The sequence below is a fragment of the Pinus tabuliformis genome, chromosome 5_1 (genome assembly GCF_031772625.1).
Source record: "Pinus tabuliformis cultivar Carrire ecotype Pingquan chromosome 5_1, CPIR1, whole genome shotgun sequence".
NCBI lineage: Eukaryota > Viridiplantae > Streptophyta > Pinopsida > Pinales > Pinaceae > Pinus > Pinus tabuliformis.
Window position 1 is genome coordinate 846,550,027 of NC_142305.1, and position 22,079 is coordinate 846,572,105.

General features: G+C 40.9%; 1 protein-coding gene across 2 annotated transcripts in view; it reads left to right on the forward strand.

Moving 5' to 3' along the window:
- The window catches only part of LOC149167505 (uncharacterized), a 310,037-nt gene that overhangs the window by 27,709 nt on the left and 260,249 nt on the right, over positions 1-22,079 (forward strand). For both annotated transcript variants that reach the window (XM_089433017.1, XM_089433015.1), the window contains exons 4-6: positions 17,795-17,835; positions 18,035-18,123; positions 18,224-18,337. In XM_089433017.1, the coding sequence (XP_089289143.1) occupies positions 17,795-17,835; positions 18,035-18,123; positions 18,224-18,337 (244 nt within the window). The remainder of the gene's footprint in view (positions 1-17,794; positions 17,836-18,034; positions 18,124-18,223; positions 18,338-22,079) is intronic.

The following is a 22,079-nucleotide window of genomic DNA, read 5'->3' on the forward strand; positions in this document are numbered from 1 at the left end:
ACAAAAATAATTCGACCTCCCAACTACTGCTGCTCTACTGCTGAGAAAATATGCTGGAAATGACTTTGCTGCTCCCTCAGTGACTGCCACTCGATCACTAGCTCAAATTCATCTATAGTTGAACACTGCTCTCTGAGAAATTCGATCTGTCTTGATCACTTGTGTATCTTGTGTATTTTGGTCCAACCCCATTGACCTCGTCGTATAATCTCTCGTTGGCTCACCAACGACCTTGATTAAATCCTTATCAACGGCTAAGATCATCTCTAAGTCGATCCATGTGAGTTTCTAGAGAAATCTCACGTTTCTCAATTACATCTTGTTAATTAATCATTTTTCCTAAGTTAGACTTAGGAAAAATTTAGTTACTGACTAGTTAACTTAATTAAGCCATCTCTAGGTGTTTTCTCGTAAAACTTTTTCTGGGTTATGGAGTTCTTGTGTTTCTAAGCCTCTTTGACCAAAGTTGAGACTAGAACACTTGTCCAATGCTACCCAATCATAAAAAACTAACACTCCCTCTCAGCGAGGAAGGTGTTGTAGACGATCTCATAATCATCCTCCCATACACGTTGTTGATGTCTGACAACTATGACAATCTTCCACTGTCCACCAAGCTACTACCCAACTCTGATTCATCTACTACTCTGAGCTGGGCCAATCCTGCATTTGCGCTGTTGCTGACACTGCATTATGCAACCTGTACTGCTGCCAACTCTGCTCTGCGCTGCAACTGATCTCATGTTGTTGCTGCTACAACAATTGAGAACACATCTCTGAATCAACTGTGCCATTAGAGTGGCTCTGCAGCTGCTTCGTGAGTTTCTGGCTACTACTAGCCTTTGCACTGCCCATTGAGTAACTATCTACGCTACAACTGCTCTATGCCCCTTAGCATTTGGCTGCAACTAACACTGCAACTGTCTCTCAATATTTGAATGTGTCATTCTCAACATTGATCCATCTGCTACTGAACACTGTGGGCCATAGTTTTAAAAATCGAACGGCATGAACCGGAAACTGGTCAAACTGACCAGTTCATTGGCGACTGGGTCAAACGAGACAAAAAACTCAGTTTAAGGGCCTATTTCTCCTAAAAACCACAAAAATCGGACAAAACCGGCCAGTTTGATTGCCAAGGCTGCGGCGAACCCATACGACGTCTTTTAGGAAGCTTCCTGGGTGTTTTGGAGGGAAAGTAAGGGTTGTTTCCCTCCAAAAATAGCCTCTCCAAACCTTTAAAAAGAGCTCACTCCCCTCATTTGCCTCACACATCTCATTTGGAGTTTTTGTGAGTTTGATTGGGAGCTTGGAGAGTGTTGAGATTTTGCTAGAGTAGTCATCTTGGAGGCTTGGAGTTGGAGTTGGAGCTATTCTGGAGATAGTTTGGCGTTGTTTGTAGAGTTGGCATCTTCAAGAGGAGGCTAAGGAAGTTAGTTTGCATTTTTAGGTAAGGATTTTCACTTGAAAAATTCCTCATTTCACTGCTGTCCATGTATTAATTTTTTTTATTTGTTCTATGCTATCCAATTTTGTAGGCTACATATGCGTTTTTTTTTCCTAAATTTATCTTAGGTTTTCCATTTTCCTTGGCTGCAATTTTTTTTAAATGATAGATTTCTTTGCAAATTTTAATTATTTCAAGCCAACATGGCTCCAAAAGCCAAGGACACTTCATGGGCTCATTGTGATGTGATTAATGGAAAAATGATATGCAAATTTTGCAATAAATCTATTGGAGGTGGGGGTATTGTCAAATTGAAACAACACTTCGCTGAGATAAGAGGCCAAGTAAAGCCATGTGAAGCACCAAAGGAAGTGTTAGGTCCCGTTAGGGTAGAATACCTTGCCAAGTTAGAAAAGTTTGAAGAGAACCTATTAGGGCAGAATATATTGCCAAGTTTGAAAAGTTTGAGGAGAATAGGGCTAGGGAGAAGGCCATCCAAGAAGAAATTTCAAGGAAGAGGGAATTATTACAAGCCATGAAAGAGAGTGGGTATGATGATTATGAGATTCAAGACTCCTCTTCTATCCCTTCCACCAATGACCCCTTTCACTATGTTCTTTTTGCTATTGGCCAACATTCTAAATAAACAAAGAGAACAAGCATCCAGAGTTATTTCTCATCCTCTGCTACCACTACCTCTGCTAATCCCACTTTTTCCCAGCCAAGTCATCAACCTACTTTGGATGAACATTGGAAAAACAATGTAAAGAAACTTCTTTTCAATACATTGCTAGATGGTGGTATGGTGCAGATATCCCATTTAATGCTGCTCACTGACCTCATTACCATTATGTGGGACCTTGTCATAACTGCAAGAAAGGGCTTCAAAGGCCCTACTATGCATGATTTGAGGGGAGCTCTTTTGCAAAAAGAGATTTCTTCCATTGATGAGTATTTGGCCGAGTATAGAGAGTCATGGCTCAAAACAGGTTGTTCCATCATGTCAGATGGATGGATCGATGGAAAGAACCACACTATCATTAATTTCCTTGTTTCTTTCCCTCAAGGAACCATGTTTTTTAGATCAGTTGATGCATTTGATAAGGTGAAGGATGCAACCCTTCTATTTGAGCTTTTGGATGAGATTATTCAAGAAGTGGGGGAGCAGAATGTTGTGCAGGTCATCACAGATAATGCCTCAAACTATGTTCTTGCTAGAAAGATGCTTGAGTCCAAATATAAGAACATATTTTGGACTTCATGTGCTGCACATTGCATAGAACTCATGCTTGAGGACATAGGCAGAGTGGAATGGGTAAAAAACATTGTAGAGCGTGCCAAGTGCATTACAAGATACCTCTACAACCACTCATGGGTATTGAGCCTAATGAGGAAAAACACTGGGGGCAAAGAGCTTGTTAGGCCTGCATTTTCGAGATTTGCAACTCACTTCGTCACGTTGTAATGTCTTAATTCTCAACAAAAACCCTGCAGGAAATGTTTTCTTCTGATGATTGGACTAAATCTCGATGGGCTCGTAGAAAAGATGGAAAAGACACCAAAAAAAAAGTTTTTGACATTTATTTTTGGAAAAGGTTCGCAGAGCTTGTGAAAATTACCGAGCACCTTGTTAAGGTACTAAGGATGGTGGATGGGGAAAAATTGGCCATGGGCTACATTTATGAGGCTATGGATCAGGCAAAGGAGCAGATACAGACAACTTACAAGGATAGGTTAGCTAAATATGGTCGTATATGGGAAACCATTGATAACAGATGGAACAATCAACTCCATCGTCCTATACATGCAGTTGGGTATTTTTTGAACCCAAAGTATCATTATAAAGCTCGGCTAAGATATTTGTAGGTTGGGAAGGTCAGAGATGGATTGATTGATTGCTTGGAGCGCATGGTCCCTATCCATGCAGACCATGTGGAAATACATAAACAACTTACTCTTTTCAGTATGGCAACTGGTAGCTTTGGCAAAAACTTGGCAAAGATGGCAAGAGATGTGGATCAACTAGGTAAGTGTGAAAATTCCAAATTGGAACCCTATTGCGGCAACTGATTTTATTTCTCCTAATTGTTAATTAATTTAACAATTTATCTGCTATGACAAATATCGAAATAAACACACTGCAACCTTCACAAATAAAAATTATGTGAAAAAATAAAACGTTAGAAGTTGAGAAATGCTAGCTCACACATTAAATTAACACAATTATTTTTGGACAAAAGTCCCCTGAAAAAACCAATGCGGGAAAACCTGTGCAACAGTGAGGGTTTTTATTATTATGCAGCAGTGAGAAATTCTGAGTACAATTGGATGCCAAAATTTGGCAATCCTACAAAGAAAAATACTGGCAAAAATCTAGTGAGGAATTTCCTCACCCCACAGGCAAACCCCAACACAACTTGCCTTAAAAAACTCGACCCTCTGCGTCAGCCTCTACGCTGCTCTGTGCAGTCTGCTTGACGTCAAGCCTCTGATTGGTCTCTGATGAAGTCGTTCTTCCCTCTATTGGCTGGAAAGATGCTTCTCTGACACTCTCGGACTCCTTCTCAGCCTCTGGAACTGAAGACGTCTTTCCCTCTCAACAAATCGAACTTGCCTCTAGAAGCTACTGCGCAGCCCTTATGTCAACTTCTCTGTGGCTCTTCTGCCTCTTTGCAAATGCACTCACTGGATCTGGAATACTCCCTCCAGCCTCATTGTCTCTACCCTTCACAGATTGCTTCGATCTCTAGCTCTCTCCAGCAACTGACTGTTGCTACTCTGGAAATCAATATTCAAGAAATCGAACTGCTCAAGTGTATTCTCCATCACCACATCGACCTTCTCTTATAATCCACGGTTGGAGCACCAACGACTAAGATTAAAACATAATCGATGGCTAGGATCATCTCTGGATCAATCAGTGTGAGTTTCTAGATGATTCTCGCCTTGACTTAATCAACACTGATTAATTAACAATATTCCCTAAGATTAGACTTAGGAAATATTTAAAAACTGGTTAATAATCTAATTAAGTCATTTCTAGCGGAATTCCAGAAATGATTTCTGGGTTTTGGAGATCTCATGTATTCTAGCCTCTCCAACAAATTTCGTGGCTAGAACACATCCGATGCTATAAAAACTAACACTCCCTCTTAGCGAGGAATGTGTTCTAGTGCTGCACATCCTGCCACAACACCCTGTCTCTACATCATCTCCTGTCACGCTGCTAATGTTTGGTTGCTGCTTCCCACCAACCACTGCGCAACTCTAATATACACTGCATCTGTGCTGTTGCTGACACTGCCATACTGCTGCTAACACTGCATTTGCATTGCAACTCCCTCTCATTTGTTCCTGCTGCAACTGAAAAGCATCCAAAATATTGAATCAACTATGATTGGTATGATGCATTTGTCTCCCATGTCTCTGACTGCTACTAGCATCTGCACTGTCACTGAAGGATCTGTGCTACTGCTGACTCTTCTCTGTGCCAACTGCACTGCTGCCAACTCTGCACTGCGCTCCCCAATATCTGACTGCTGCTACTCTCTGCAAGTGTCACTCAGTGTCTGACTGCATCAACTGCCACTGATCCATCCTGCTACTGAATACTGTGGCCCCCTTGCCCGTAGCAAGGTAATGATCCATGAGGTGGACTCCTCAAGGGTTCTGCCCATATGTAGTGCTCTAGGGCTACAACACCAAGTCACCCCACCTCACTCCTGGAGGTATATTGGCAAACATAACGAAGTCTTCCTCCAGCCTGGAGGAAAGCCTATCGATCTCTTCTGAAGCTGCCTGCTGGTCCTGCTTCTTCTTCTTGTCCTTTTTCCTGAGAGGACATTGGGTACTGTAGTGACCGAGCTCACCACACTTGAACCACTTGACCTTTGATAGATCCTTCTTCTTCTTACTTTGCTCCTCTTGTCCCTCACTAGGACCCTTTGATGCGAGGGCCACATTCTCCTCCTCCTTCACCGTCTTTGATCCGCTGCTGTTGCCACTGATGGAGCTCTTTAACAGAGCTCGTCTCAACTCTTCCTGCTGCAAATCGGCCCACATTCTATCCCAGTCTGGTAGCATATCTCTGCCCAATATGCTTTGGACAAAGACCTGCCAATCCTCTGAGACGCTATTGAGTGCCAATCGCACTAGCTCCGTGGGTTGAGGCACTGCCCCAACAACTGACAACTGGTCTTGGACCTCCTGAATCCTGGTAAGGAAGGGGTCTATGCCTTCCCCTTTCTGCATCCGGATGAGTTTCAGCTTCTCCTCTAGGTACATATTCCTCTGCTCAGAAGTATCCCGGTAAAATGTGGAGGGAGCATCCCACATCTGCTTGGCAGTATCTTTGCCAGCTAAATGTGAAACGACATGATCCTGGACTTCATCTAGGATCAACTGTTTCGCCCACGCCATCTCCTTCTTGTACTCTTTCTGCTGATTTGCATCCGGAGGAACTACCACCACTGCATCAATATAGGCTTTCAGGCCATATTCATCTAAAGGAAGGACATCCTTCCCTTCCAAATGACGCAGTTGGAAGCTCCACCCAACCTATCTTGATCATGAAGCCCAACAATGGCCATCTCAATGAACTGTCGAAAACTTCCTCTTCCCTTTTGCTCGGCTGCTACTCTGCTACTCGCACTCCCTTCTGAAGTGAGAAGATCTGCTCACAACTACTGCCGATCTGCAAGGAAAATCGAACTTCTTGAGACTAGAAGTTCCTTGAGGAAAATTGTCCCTCTGTGTGTGCTCTTCTCTCTTCCACCTCGACGCTGGTTTTGCTTCAGCGTATTGCTACAAAACCCCTGCGTCCAGCTAGAAATCTACCCAACGAAATTACTGAGCTGGTCCCTCTGTCTCTGGAATCACTTGATTTGGAAGGATAGAGTTTTTCTGCCCCTTACACAAAAAAAAGAACCTCCTCAAGAACCCCGACCTCTTGGCAAAAATACTGCGCTTCCCTTGGGAATTTCGGCCTGTTGCCCTCGCTGAGTAGCGAAATTCCTTTCCTTCATTTTTCTGAGCTCTCCGACTGATCAACTGAGCTCTGATATCGTGTGAAAATTCCAAGCTCGAACCCTGTTGCAACAATTGGTATTATTTCTCCTAATTGTTACTTAATTTAACAATTTATCTGCTACGACAAATATCGATGTAAACACATTGCAACCTTCACAAATAAAAAATCCGCGGAAAAATAAAACGCTGGAAGCTGAGAAATGCTAGCACACACATAAAATTAACACAATTATTTTTGGACGAAAGTCCCCGGAAAAACCTAATGCGGGAAAATCAGTACAACAATGAGGCTTTTTATTATTATGCAGTAGTGAGAAATTCTGAGTACAACTGGATGCCGAAATTTGGCAATCCTACAGAGAAAAATACTGGCAAAAATCTAGTGAGGAATTTCCTCACCCCACAGGAAAACCCCGACACAACTTGCCTTTAGAAACTTAGTGCTCTGACCCTCTGCGTCAGCCTTTGTGCTGCTCTACGCAGTCTGCTTGATGTGAAGCCTCTGATTGGTCTTTGATAAAGTCGTTCTGTCCTCTGCTCTCTGGAAAGATGCTTCTCCAACACTCCGGGACTCCTTCCCAGCGTATGGAACTGAAGACGTCTTTCCCTCTTAGCAAATCGAACTTGTCTCTAGAAGCTACTGTGCAGCCTCTGCGTCAACTTCTCTGTGGCTCTTCTGCCTCTCTGCAAATGCACTCATTGGATCTGGAATACTTCCTCCAGCCTCATTGTCTTTGCCCCTCACAAACTGCTTCGATCTCCAACTCTTTCTGACAACTGACTGCTGCTACTCTGGAAATTGATTTGCAAGAAATCGAACTGCTCAAGTATCTTCTCCATCACCACATCGACCTCCTCTTATAATCCATTATTGGAGCACCAACAACCAAGATTAAAACATAATCGATGGCTAGGATCATCTCTGGATCGATCCGTGTGAGTTCTAGATGATTCTGTGAGTTTCTAGATGATTCTCGCCTTGACTTAAATTTTAATTAATACTGATTAATTAACCATATTCCCTAAGTTTAGATTTAGGACATATTTAAAAATTGGTTAATAATCTAATTAAGTCATTTCTAGGTGGAATTTCTAGAAACGATTTATGGGTTTTGGAGATCTCATGTATTGTAGCCTCTCCACCAAATTTTGTGGCTAGAACACATCTGATGCTATAAAAACTAACACTCTCTCTTAGCGAGAAATGTGTTCTAGTGCTGCACATCCTACCACAACACTCTGTCTCTGCATCATCTCCTGTCACACTGTTGCTGCCCACCAACCACTGCACAACTCTAATATACGCTGCATCTGTGTTATTGCTAACACTGCCATACTGCTGCTAACACTGCATCTGCATTGCAACTCCCTCTCATTTGTTGCTGCTGCAAATGAAAAGCATCCAAAAAGCCGAATCAACTGTGATCAGAATGATGCATATGTCTCCCAAGTCTCTGACTGTTACTAGCATCTGCACTGTCACTGAAGGATTTGTGTTGCTGCTGACTCTTCTCTATGCCAACTGCACTACTGCCAACTCTGCACTACGCTCCCCAATATCTGACTGCTGCTACTCTTTGCAACTGTCACTTGGCCTCTTACTGCATCAACTGCCATTGATCCATCCTGTCTCTGAATATTGTGGGTCCTTGTAGCAAGGTAATGATCGATGAGGTGGAATCCTCAAGGATTCTGCCCATCTGTAGCGCTCTGGGCCTACAACACCAAGTCACCCCACCTCATTCCTGGAGGTATATCGACAAACATAGCAAAGCCTTCCTCCAACTTGGAGGAAAGCCTATTGATCTCCCTGCTGGTCTTGCTTCTCCTCCTTGTCCTTCTTCCTGAGAGGACACTGGGTATTGTAGTGATCAAGCTCACCACATTGAAGATCCTGTGTTTGATGCTGGTTTTGATATTGACATGGCATTAGGGGGGGATGAAACAGATTTGGTAGTGCCATTAGAACTAGGATTAGTAGCCGCATCAAGCAAAGGCAAACAACCAATGGAAGGCACTAGTCGTGCAACTCGACCAACTCCTTCTTCCATTAGGTCCACTTCTATTGTTATTGGTGGCTGTGTTACTAATGAGGTTGCAGATGAGGCTGAGACATCCTTAGACTCTGAACTAGATGATGTCTATGTAGCTCTTGTTGATGATCTTGTGTCTAGTAGTGGTGATGAATTTGATGATTGATCATGTGTAGACTTGTGGCCTTGTAGCCTCGTAGTAGGCCAATGGCCTCATAGCTTGTAGCATTGTTTTTGGACTTTCTAAACGTATTTTGTCGATGATATGTATTGCACTCGGTGCCATTTTGATATATTCACCTTTACATGGTATATAGATGACCAAACTTTGCATATTTTGTCTCTATTGGCTTGGAATCATGGTTTTAAATCTTAAAAATAGTTTCTTCTTTAAAAATTAATTATTTAATGTATTTTTTAAAAACTGGTTCATTGAGATCTAACCAGTCCTGGTTTGAAACTCAGTTTATTAGGTGAACTGGTCCAGTCACCGGTTCCGGTTTTTAAAACTATGCTGTGGGCCCCTATAGCAAGGTTATTGATCCAAGAGGAAACACTTGTCCGATTCTCTCCTCAAAGGATCCTGCTGTGCTTTGCGCTACTCTGGAGTCTAGAGCTCAATGTCTCCTTACCTCTCTCCTGGAGGTATAAGCTGCATACAAAGCGAAGTCTTCCTCCAACTTGAAGGACAACTGATCAACGTCTGTCGAAGCTGCTACCTGCTCCTGCTTCTGCTTCTCCTTCTTGTCCTTCTTCCTCTGAGAACACTGGGTACTATAGTGACCAAATTCACCACACCCGAAGCATTTGATCTTTGACAATTCCTTCTTCTTCTTTCTCCTCCCTGTGAGCCTTGTCCCTGACTGGGACCTTTCTTTGCCGTTCCCTACGATGCAAGGGCTACGTTCTCCTCCTCCTTCACACTCTTTGATCATTTGCTGCTGCCACCGAGACTACTCTTGACTAGATCAAGTTGCATCTCCTCCTGCGCAAAGTCTACCCACAATCGATCCCAACCAGATAGTTGATCTCGTCCTGTAATGCCTTGGACGAAAGTAGCCCACACCTCGGTGAAATCGTTGATAGCTACACACACCAGCTCAACATCTTGTGGCGTCTCTCCAACTTCGGCAATCTCATTCCGAATATCTCGAATCTTGGTAAGGTAGGGGGTAACTCCTCCTTTCTGCATCCTTGTGGTCCTCAGCTTCTCCTTCAAGAACATTTTCCGATTCTCTGAAGGATTCTAGTGTAGTGCTACGAGAGCATCCCGCATCTCTTTTGCTGTATTCTTGGCCGCCATGTGTGAGACTACATGATCCTGCACTTCATTGAGGATCAAACGCTTTGCCTAGCCATCTCCTTATTGTAGTTCTCTACCTGCCACAGGTCTGTCGGTACTATCACAACTCTCTCTGCATACGTCCTCAAACCATGCTCATCTAGCAGGAAAGTCATCCTGGCTTTCCAAATACAGTAATTCGAGGCTCCATCTAGCCTATCCTGATCTCGAAATCCTGTTGAGGCCATTTTTTGCAAAACCCACAACTAGGAAATAAACATGAATCTTCTCCCTTCCTGCTTGGCTACCTGCTTGGTAATTTGTACTCCTTTCTGGAGTGCGCAGTCCTGCCTATTGGTTCTACCTTGGCAACTGGAAATCTCAGATTTCCTTCAAGACTGAAATTGGAAACCCTCTGAGAAAATCCCTTAGCGTGTGTAATTTCTCTTCCACTCGGTGCTGATTTTGCAAATGTAAAACTGCTACAAAAACAACCCAACCCGGTTCTGCCCTGCGAATTCATTGATCTGCTTCATTGGAATCGCCTCCCGACTTCACCACTGCCTGCTGGAACTGCTACTGGGCTTTGCGAATTTTCTTGTCACTTACACTGGAAAATCGACCCCTCTGCCCAACAATTCGAATTGCCTGGTTTTCTCTACGTAAATCTAGAGAAATTGTGTCGTTGCTCCCTCTAAACTGCAAATTTCTCTCTCTTCATCTCTGAGCCACTGATCTGTCAAACTTGCTCTTATACAATGTGAAATTTTCCTTGAAATGCAACAACTGGAATTAATTCTTCTAATTGGATTAGTTATGTAGTTTCTTTTGTTACGACAAAATAACGAATTAATCACACTGCAATTTCTTCACAATTAAAACACCGTGAAAAATAAAACGCTGGAAATTGAGAAATATAGAGCATACACACAAAAATATGACATTGTTATTTTTGGACAATTATCCCTAGGAAAACCCAATGTGGGAAAACCAGTGTAGCAGACGAGGGTTTTATTATTATAATGCAATAGCAAAAATTCTAAATACAAATCTGGATGCCAAACTGGCTATCCTCCAACAAAATATACTGCCAAAATTATTTGGAGAAAATTTCTCCCTTCTGCAACTAAACTCGGCCCCTCTGGCCCTGCTTGCACTTCCTCTCGGCAACTCACACTGGCCAAAAATGTGCACTATTTGGCACAAATAATTCGCACTGCTTGTTAGTTGGCTGTGGATGAGCCGTCCTACCACCCTCTGGCCCTGGAAGTGACTCACTTTGCCTTCCAGATGATCTCCTAACATCTTGCAATTGAAACGATCACTTTCGACACTTTGAACTAGGGTTTCTGGCTGCTCACACTGGTTGCTCAACCTTTCTGCAGAAATAATTCAGGGTCCCAAATACTGCTGAGAAGCTCTACTGGAAATGACTCTACTGCTCCCTCAGTCATTGTGTTGCTTCCTCAGTCACTGCCACTTGATCACTAGCTCAAATTCTTCTGTAGCTGAACTCTGCTCTCTGAAAAATTCAATCTGCCTTGATCACTCGTGTATCTTGTGTATTCTGCTCCAACCCCATTGACCTCCTCTTATAATCTCTCATTGGCTCACCAACAGCCATGATTAAATCCTCATCAACGACTAAGATCATCTCTAAGTCGATCCATGTGAATTTCTAGAGAAATCTCACCTTTCTCAATTACTTCCTGTTAATTAATCATTTTTCCTAAGTTAGACTTAGGAAAATTTAATTACTGACTAATTAACTTAATCGAGCCATCTCTAGGTGTTTTCCCCTGAAACATTTTTTGGGTTCTAGAGTTCTTGTTTTCTAAGCCTCTCTGACCAAAGTTGAGACTAGAACACTTGTCTGATGCTACCCAATCATCAAAAACTAATAAACATTGGCGTGATAGATGGCGGGAGTCTTGAAGGGTGAGGATACAAACAACCCAACGAAGAGTAGGGGGGCCTCCGAGGAAAGAACAAAGAGCAAGGGAATAAAAAAAGATAGAAAGAAAGGATAATATGCTATGTCATACCTAAAAATATTCTAAAACCCCCAGTCTCCAACATTGTGAGAAAGAACTGTTATCCACCACCTAGTGGGTGAGCCCTATAGGATAATTTTTTCTCCTAGATCTGTCTTCAATCGGTAGTCAATAACCCCTTGCAGCCACCTGATAGCTTGATGTGCTATTATTCTCTGCCATCTAAGACAGTTGTTGTGTACCCTCGCTCATCTATCATGATCGTATGTTTCAAGGTGGGCCATCCAACCCTGAAGGTATGATTTTTCATTATGCAGTTAAGTGTTTATGCTTGCTTTTCTTGGGCACACTTGGGCATGGATTAGTGTGGGGATTCAACGAAAAGAAAGGTCTTTGACTGTACTCTTGTTCCCTTACCTCAACTGGGGGAATTAATCCTGTATCCTAGTCCCATGGGATCTCCTTTATTGGCTACTAGCTTTAGGAGTGACACTACATGGAAAACGTTGGTTTTGGTTGCTTGGTCCTGCCTCCTGATGCCATATATCTCACTCCCTTTTGCTCATCACAAGCTCTTTTCACATTATCCCCATCTAGGTCCACATTTGTCTTTCGCGTCCATAAGGTGTTAACCTCCCCCTCCCATTGTCCACACCTTGGGTCGGGCCCAGAACAATGCCCCGGAGGTTGATGCAGCTAAAAATAACGATAAAAGCATAATATGGCCACATACAACAGGGAATCGACCACAAAATGCAAAATATGGTCGAGACAATAAATTTAGCACGTGAGCAAAAGCCAAATATGAGCTCTACACCTTATTATTACGGCCATCACCCTGGTTCTTAGGGCCCCTATGAGTGCCCCTCTCATCATTAAGGAACCCATGATTGTCCCAACCCCTGGTGGGCAATGAATTGCCCCACCTTAAGTGGGTAATCACTGCTACATCTTACACATCATGCTTTCATCTCCTTGAGCCCCGAGCAATAAAATCAATAAAAGGAAAAAGGCATATGAAGAAGGGTGGAAAAACAAAGACTAAGGTAGCTTATGTACCACGATTTCTCCCTCCTACATTCAAACACCCAAGGTGTGGGCCTCTCTCATCATAACTACCCTTGTACCATGGCATGTGGCTTGGAGCCTCCCCTCTTGACCCCACTCCGTTCCATCACTATTTCACATGACACCTGCCATTTGATGGATGTACCTTGGTCTTGTCACTACCTTAGAGGTTGAAACCACCTAATAGGGTCCTCCATTAACCTCTCTTGTCAAGGAAGGTAACACCAGTACATGTTCGAAGCTTATTTGGAAGGGCATGCCACTATGAAATGTCAACTTTTGCCCCTGATTAGCAAACTTATTTACTCAATTGTAGCTGCGCTAATGGATTATTGTACTGGAAGGTGAGGAGACACATTGGATCTTATACAAGATTGCATGTGGGTTTTCATCTTGGACTTGGCATCCCTATACGGGATCCAAGCACTCCAAAGGGTCATAATGGCACTTCTAGGGTGAACGTTGAGAGCCATGTGCCTCTAGCTTTACAGAGCATTGATTGCCACACCATGGGCGTCTTCGACACCACTATTTGCTTTCTCGTGCCCCAGTTATACAGAGATGATGATGCACATGGACCACGTTACCCAATCGGCCACACACTGCACTTGAAACTTGGCAGTTAATCCAGGGCCCAAAGGAGGTTGTGTCCCTCCTAGGGAGACATGGGAGGGCATGTATCATCTTCTAGCCCCCATTGATGGAGCATCAAATTGATCTTGAGCCATTTGGAGACCCATGAGATACATTTGGAGCCCACAGAGCCCAAGTTGGGGTTTGGAGATGTTTTGCAGCGCTTGGAGGGCATCCCCCTCACGCTCATCATCAACACATGAGTCCTCAATGTTGCCCTTCTAGGCCTCCACATCAACCTAGTGTGGCCCTAAGAAGGCTTATTCAATTTATTTTAGGAGCTATCATGGTTGGCTTGTAACCATGGGTGGGTTACTAGACATTTTGGGCATTGGAGGGGTTTTTCTTTTCATTTTTGAACTCTTAGATCATGTATAAATAGATGAGGCCTAGCCTCATTCTATCCATCATCACTTGGATCTTCGATTTCTCCGTTGATAATTTCGGACCTGCAGTAAGAGGATGAATTTGGATGTTATTGATGAACTATGATGTTTGGATAATTTCACTATCATTCTTGGAGCTTCTCTTTGGCATTTTTGTGGATGGATATATTCTTCATTGTCTTGTAAGTGCCTTTCAATGCTATATTTTTGATCTAATGAATGTCTAATGCATGGAATTTTGTCATATGGTTGTTAATGTGCCCAGATTCATGAAAAATTGTTCAAGGCATTGAAACTATTGGAAATTTTGCATGCGTTACTCATAAGATGTTGATTGAATGAATGTTCTTAGAGGATTGTTTGCATTTGCATCCTTGAAACTCCATAATAAGTGTCATCAAAGTATATAAGCCTAAGGTTGCCGTTTAGCTGCATCCATAAATAGTGAAGCTGCTTCTTCAGGCCTCCTTAAAGAGTGAGTTGCCATTTCATAATTTATCCTTGATTCCAATTCTCCCAATAGGCAGGCATTGGGTCTAAGATCCTTGGTGATCATATCTTACTTGAAAATCATCTTTCTTTTCACCTTTCTTTGTCCCTTTAAGGATAGGGAGGCCTCTTTAGGGCTTGGTGCGAATTTCATCTGAGGAGTGTGTTTTCAATTTTGCTTGGATAGATCTCTTCCTTAGTGTCTCCTCTAGTGATCCTCACATTTTGAGGCAATTCCTATGGTGGGATCTCTAGAAATTTGATGCCCTAGCCGTCAGACCAAGTGGGAACCCTAAAAGCTAATCCTTCAACTCGGGGATTTTTTCAAGGCTTGTGCTTTAGGACTTGTTGAAGTATATCATTCATAGCCTTTTCTCTTGACCACCTTGATCTTGGATGAACTCATATATCATCAAATATCTCAACCCTAGGGCTCGTGTAATGTTCCTTTCAAGGGGTTTTTCTAGGAAAGTCTTCCTAGCTTCTCCCAAAGATCACACATTTATTGAACCTTTCCATTTAATGAGCCACCTTGCCTCACCAAGCCCATCATTGATTCACCTATCAAGAGTGAGGGATACTGGGACTCCTCCCATCGGTGAAAATTTGAGAAGAGAAGGGGGTGATAGTGGGCCTATGTCCCAAGGTATTGTTGTGCCTCTAGCTTTTGCCTCTCTACAAGGCTTGTTAGTTTGGGCAGCAACAAGAACCACACACTACGAAGTCTGGGCCGCAAAGCCACACACAAACACACACACACACACATATATATACATATGTCATTTATATACCAATGTCCCTCCATCCCCCTTGAATTTCCCTAAAATTTGGGGGTGCTTGCACACATCTCCTCTGTATGTCTCCTTGTTCCCAGCATCCTTCCATCCCAGAAACTTGGTGGAACATTGCGTTTTAGAAAATGGATGAAGCAGCTTATGGCATATGTTTTCTAAATTATTTTAATGCATCTATAATGCCTAAAAGACTGGATATTCATTCGTTGAATTTATTGACTAAACTATTCCTTGATCAATTTTTGGTAAATCCTCTGTTTTCCCTTTTTGTAAAGAGCAGTGGCCAGTGAATGAAAGTTCTGTCTTTTGCCATTTGTGATCTTAAATCTGATCTTCATAACGAAGATAAGTTGAACAGGGAAAGTTTATAGTGTCTAGGGCTAAGGCATTAACTAACTAGCTGGATAGTCAGCTAGATAGAGGGTTTGATTAAGGCTAAGTTAATTGAGGAAACCAACTGAGCAACGAACTGACTATAGAAAGAACCCATGGGATATACACTACAGAGCAGATTCCCAACAATGGATGCATGCTCATTGTTGATGGAGCATGTTGACAGATACCTAGATGGTTAGAGTTATGTTTGATGGGCAGTTGTTGATGGGAGTATGGTCCAAAAATAATTGGAAGACTAAGGAGTATGTCAATGGAAGCATTGGTCAACTAGCATGTGGCGAAGAATTACAATGGAGCTTGAAGGTGAATGCTTGATCAGAAGCATGACTGAATGCCATGTATATGCTACATCAACAATAACCATGGAATTACTTGTTTGTCAGTTGGACAATTAGGGTTGGTTACTCGAGGAAGGTAAATTGTTCCTAAACTGGTAGGCAAAGAAGTTGAACCTTTGTAACCCATACTTGGAAATGGCCCAAAAAAGGTCGAGTGCAAATTAGAGAAAGGTTGGTAGAAGCAGATTGGAATGAAGATGATCAAGAAAGGATTTGGATCGGACTAGTAGATGATGCAGTTATAGTAGATGTTTTTCCTTTAGTTATAAAAATTCAAGAGGATGGGCACATCAAGCATTCGTTCCTTAGATGAGCCATGTGCAGTAGAGGACTACAATAGTATAAGGAAATATAAGAGAGATTGAACAGTCATGGAGACATGGACATAGATTAGTTGCTAAAGGTGAGTAGATAGAAGTTGGAAGACTTTTGAGGCTAGATCCAGTAATCTTTTTGTTCAACCATCCATTGATTATTGGTATAACCTTTTGGAGATAGAGAACTGGAGATAAAGGTTAGTCAATTGATTTTTGTCCAGAAGATGAGCTTGTTGAATCTGTGAAGTAACCCACAGAAGAAGCGATACACTAGGTTGGTGGTTGGACAATTGGCTGAGAAAGTTTATTGAATGATCACAGCTGGTGAGTGGATTTGGAGAAGAAGAGAGCCTTGAGGAATGGTAGACATCAACTCATTGTTGGAATTGCTAGACATTTGTAAACATCACCCTGTGAACAAAAACCCACAATTAAGATAGATTTATAGATGAAAAGCATTAGGTAGCATAGAAAATTCCTAGAAGACAAGAGTGATTAGCATTTGTAAAATCAGCCCTGTGGATGTGGGATTCCAAAGGTTGTGCAAGGTGGCTTGTGCAAACATTTGTTAGTTGGCATATTTTAGATAGAAAAATAAATTGGAGTTTCTTCCCCAAAAGGGTTTTCCTTAAAAACATTGATGTACTTTGTATGAATATTCTATGTATCATTGTCATTATTTTACTTTGTACTTCAATGAGGAAAGGAAGCTAGGTTAGAATGATCACACAAGTCATTGTTATTTGATTTAAATGGAATCCAATTTGAGTGCTTTGGGAAATTTTGACTCATCCACTGGATTCTGAATCAATTTGTGATCATTGCTTGTTCAGCTAAGGCAGTTTTGTACATTTTACATTTTTTTAATTCCTGTGTTTCCTTAGGCCTATATGTTTAATTCAGTTCAGAAGTTCAGTAGGCTTCAATTTTTTTCTAAACAAGTGGCTCAAGTGGGGAAGACTCAACAGATTGCACCAAGTTGGCAAGATTTGAGATTTCAAATCTAATGTGGCTCATATTGAGTTAAGGGTTGGGTGTATTACTTCACATTTTATTTGAGTTACAATCTGCAAGATGCTTGTCCCTCGATAGTGCTGGTTAAGACATTGAAGATAATTATGTATATCTGCAATTTATGTAGTCTTTTCTACATTTGAGACTGAATTTTGTTAACTTCACAGATAAGCAATTCCTTTTTAGATGGTACTATATTTTAAGACTTGCTATGATTCGGAAATGCTACATTGACAGCTATGCCCACTAATTTTTAAAATGAATTCTTATGCAGTGCAGGCAGACTGTAAAAGGGTTATTTCAATCCTATTTTTATAATGAGTTTAGGTATTAGTTATAAAATATGCTGCTTGTCAACTTTGATGATTTCAATTGTTTGTTGGATGATGCATTGAAGATAACCTTATATATGTGCAATTTACATAACCTTTTTATATTATTGCTCCTAATTTTTGTTAGTTGCATGGATCCATGATTCCTTTTCTAGATAATATTAATATTTGCTGTGGATTTGGAAATGCTTCATTGATAACTGCCCCCATCAGTTTTGAAATTTACTTTCTGATGCAGTGCAGACAGACTGTAAAAAGGGTACTTCTCCCTCATTTTGATAAAGGTAAGCTGTCATGGTTTCCTGTTAGGTTTAGTCTTTCTACGTATAAAAATATCCTTGATCTATGCTGATACTTGAAGATGCAATTTAGAATAGAAAAAGCTAACAATGTTGTTTGCTAGGAAAACTGTATTGTATCCTTGAAAATTATCTTGTTTTTCATGTTTTGTGTATATTTTATTCATTGAAAACTTCGTTGCAGCAATCTGGTTTCAAGATGAAAACCTGTATCATTTCAGCATGTTTCATGCCTCTCATCATCTTGAGCCAGTCTCTGCAACTGCAGAAGAGGTAAAGTTTGAATTGGTCATTTTGTATTTTTACATGTCCATTGTGTGCGATTTTCTTACATTTACTTTTCCTATAATACAAGTGGTACTGCTGTAACCAGGTTGACTCGGAGGCTAGTGCTGTTGAGGAAGTAGCGAGGACACTATGTCCCTTGAGAATCAGATTAGAAAGAGTTGTCCTTACTTCCACTGGAGTGTTGCTTGGCTGCTGGCAGGTCTTTCCTTGTTTTGAACTAGTTCTTGTTCATGCTTGTATTTTCCTTTGCATAGTGGATTCCATTTGTCTAAAAAGATGAATACAAACTGGATATTTTTTTTATTTTCCACTTATAGCAATGGTAAAGATTTTTTTTGGTCTTGTCCTTTTTAGATATTTTGTTTACCAGCTGTGGTAAGTTTCAATGCTCTGTTGCGGTTTCTGTTTCCTTTTGTCTACTTTTTTTTTCACATAGAACTTATACAATAAATGTGACAAGTGTCATTGTTAAAGGTTTAAAAATATAGAATCAAGGGAATGTATCCAAATCAATCTAATTTGCTTTAGTTTGTACCTCTTTATGGGCAAAGGAAAAACAATTTCTGTTTTTATTTCTGGATGTAATGCTTTGACCAATGTGATAAGTTGTAGATCGGTAGCCCAAGGCATTAGCTCAATCAGGTGTTGCCAATGTTACTGGGCATTTGGCTAGTTCTGTGCCAGCAGGTGCTCGGTTCAAATCCCCTCGCATTAAGTGCACTATTCTATGCCGACAGATTTACTAGGCAGCTGTGCATGAATCTGGGGAAGCATCCCTTGTTTCTCCATGAGGTTTTCCTTGGAAAAATAAGTTTCAGAGTGGTGAATAAAAATTTTCAACTGAAATGAGAATAATTATTTTTTTTAGTAGCATTAGAACAAAATCTACCACCCCCATGTGATGTAACACCCAAGCATCAAGGGTGTAGTCTTGTGCAATGCAAGAAGGCTACCCACTATCACCACAATAGTTCTTTAGTTTTGTTTGGCTCTTTCCCAACTCAAGGAGGGCTTCCCTATAAGCTAGGATTGCTAATGATATAGAGTGGAGACACTGTTCAAATTCTGATGTTCTATGCTGAAACAATTACTTATTATGAATCTTCTTTCTCCTGCAATATCAGTTAAGCAATTGTAGATAGCATATAAACCATATAAACCATATGTACAATAAAAGACACCAATAACACAATGAGACACAAAGAATTTCTTCAGTCTACACACACGAGTTCTTCAGTCATGTATTTCAAAGCCTTGTGGTTGCTCCACAAATACCTCTTCCTTGAGGAAGCCATGCAGAAAAACAGTTTTCACATCCATTTGGTGAAGAGTCCACCCCTGGCTAGTTGCTAGAGCCACAATAGATCAGATGGTGGTGTATTGGGCAACATGTGCAAAAATCTCATCATAGACTATACCCTATTTCTGAGAGAAACCGCTGGCCACAAATCTAGCTTTATATTTTTCAATACAACCATCAACACCGTGCTTAATTTTATACAACCATTTAGAAGACACAACAGACTTACTTTGGGGTCTTGGAACTACTTCCCATACATCATTATGAATGATGGACTCATATTTTTTAGCCATTGCATCTTTCCACAATTGATCTTTCACAATTTCTTCAAACGTGCATGGTTATGCTTGAATAATGTTGCTCATGGATACAACATATCCCGAAAACCAATTTTGGTTTCTTGCTTTCTTTAAAGGTTCCTTTGGGGGCATCATGTTTATCAACGTCTTTTAGTGTCACGAAGTCATAATGGTCTCTTTCTAGTAGGAGGATCCAAGGGGTCCATGGGCTCCATGTGTTCATCAGCAAGATTAGTTTCAACCTCAGGATCTTCTTGTATTTCAAATACATCATCTTGTTTATCAACATTAGCAAGAGGAAGAGGAGTGTCTCTTGCCTTTCCAAGAGCTTCATCTTCATCAAATGTTACATCCCTGCTAAACTCTATATTTCTTTGACCAGGTACGTATATTCTGTAACCTTTAGAATTCTCACAATAACCAACAAACGTAGCTTTCTTACTTGAAGCTTCCAGCTTTTTCGTCTTTTCTTTTGGCACATGGAAGTAGACAAGACATCCAAAGATCCTTAGGTGCCCAACCTCGGGCTTTTCACCAGTGAAGACTTCTTTAGGAGTCTTGTTGTTTAGGGCACAGTGAGGAGATCTATTTTGGAGATAGACAACTGTGTGAGCAACTTCTCCCCATAAGAACTTTGGTAATTTTTGATCATGCAACATAGCTTTGACTGCTTCCATGATTGTTCTATTCTTTCTTTCGGCCACACCATTTTGTTTAAGGTTATATGATATGGTGGTCTCTTTCCTAATTCCAACTTCTTTGCAAAAGTCAATGAAATCATTGGAAGTGAACTCTCATCCATTGCTAGATCTGAAGATTTTGATCTGCTTTCCAATTTGTTTCTCTATTAGAACTTTGTAGTCTTTAAACATGTTAAATGCTTGACTTTTATTTTTCAAAAATAAATCCATGTCTTGTGAGAAAAATCATCTACAAAGATTATATAATACAAGTAGCCACCAAGAAAAGTTAAAGGTCCACATAAATCAAAATGTACAAGATGAAGTACCTGAGAGGTTCTACTTTTGGTTAGAGGAAATGGTCCTTTGACTTGCTTTCCACTAGCACATCTTTGGCAAACTCCATCATGATCTGCTCTAATTTCTAGCATTTCAGAAACTGTCTTTCTCACATGAGGTAATGCGTTATAGTGTAAATGAGCAAACCTTCGGTACCAAAGTTCACTTTGATGATTGCTGTCATGGATCAATGAATGGATTGGTCTTCCCTTGAATTTATGCAGACCTTCACATCTTGATCCCAGAGTGAAGACATCTCTCATGCTATATCTTATCGGCCAAGTGAAAACTTTACCATTTATGAAAGCAACTTTCATTCCTATATCTTCTAAAGCAAATATGGATACAAGATTCTTTTTCAAACTAGGTACATACAAAACTTCTTGGAGTGATATAGTTTTACCTTGATCAAGATGGAAATAAACAGAACCAGATCCCTTTATGGGATATGCAGAGTTATCTCCAAGAATGATTTTCAAATCTATCTCCCTCTCAACCATATTTGAGAGCACTTCTTTGTAACCAGTAAAGTGCTTTGAGGCACCACTATCAACCAAACAGCTATCACAAGAATTTGCAAGAGAGGAACTAGCAAGAGCAAAAATAAAAAAGTATTTTGATTGTGTTTTAGTTGCATTGTTATCATACCTTGGGTTCCTTGAAGAATGATAGCTTTCTTTACGAGAAGAAGGAGCTTCTCTTCTTCTTCTATAATCAGATTTGTTGGTACGATTGTTGTAGTTGGATCTTGATGCTCTTCTGCTTTCTAGACAGTCACGGGCATAGTGGCCATGTTTATGACAATTGTAGCATTGAACTTTTGACAAGTCTCTATTCCATTTGAAGGAACTGTTGGATCTGGGAGCATGATTTCTCAAACTATGATTGCCTCTTCTTCCTTTCTGTTTCTCGCCTTGGACAACAAAGGTAGTAGGTTCTCCCTTCTCATGCTTGGGAATTCTTCCCCTGGAAATCATTCGAGCCTCTTCTTGTCTACACTTTCCTAGGAGCTCATCAAATGTAGGAAACTTTTCATTGTTGTTGATGGTGGTAATAAAAGTTTCCCAAGTTGGAGAAAGACCTCCAAGTGTAATCAACACAAGCTCTTTATCAGATACAATTTCACCAACTGTAAACAATTGATCTTTGATTTTAGATATCCTCATGAAGTATGCTTGAATGGTCTTTCCTCTTTTCATCTTAATATCCTTGAGCTAATTCTTCAAAGCAAGAATTTGGCTCACGTTATTCACTTGATACATTCCAATTAGCTTATCATACATTTCTTTGGAATTCTTGAAGTTGAAGGTGGCTTGCTAGTGA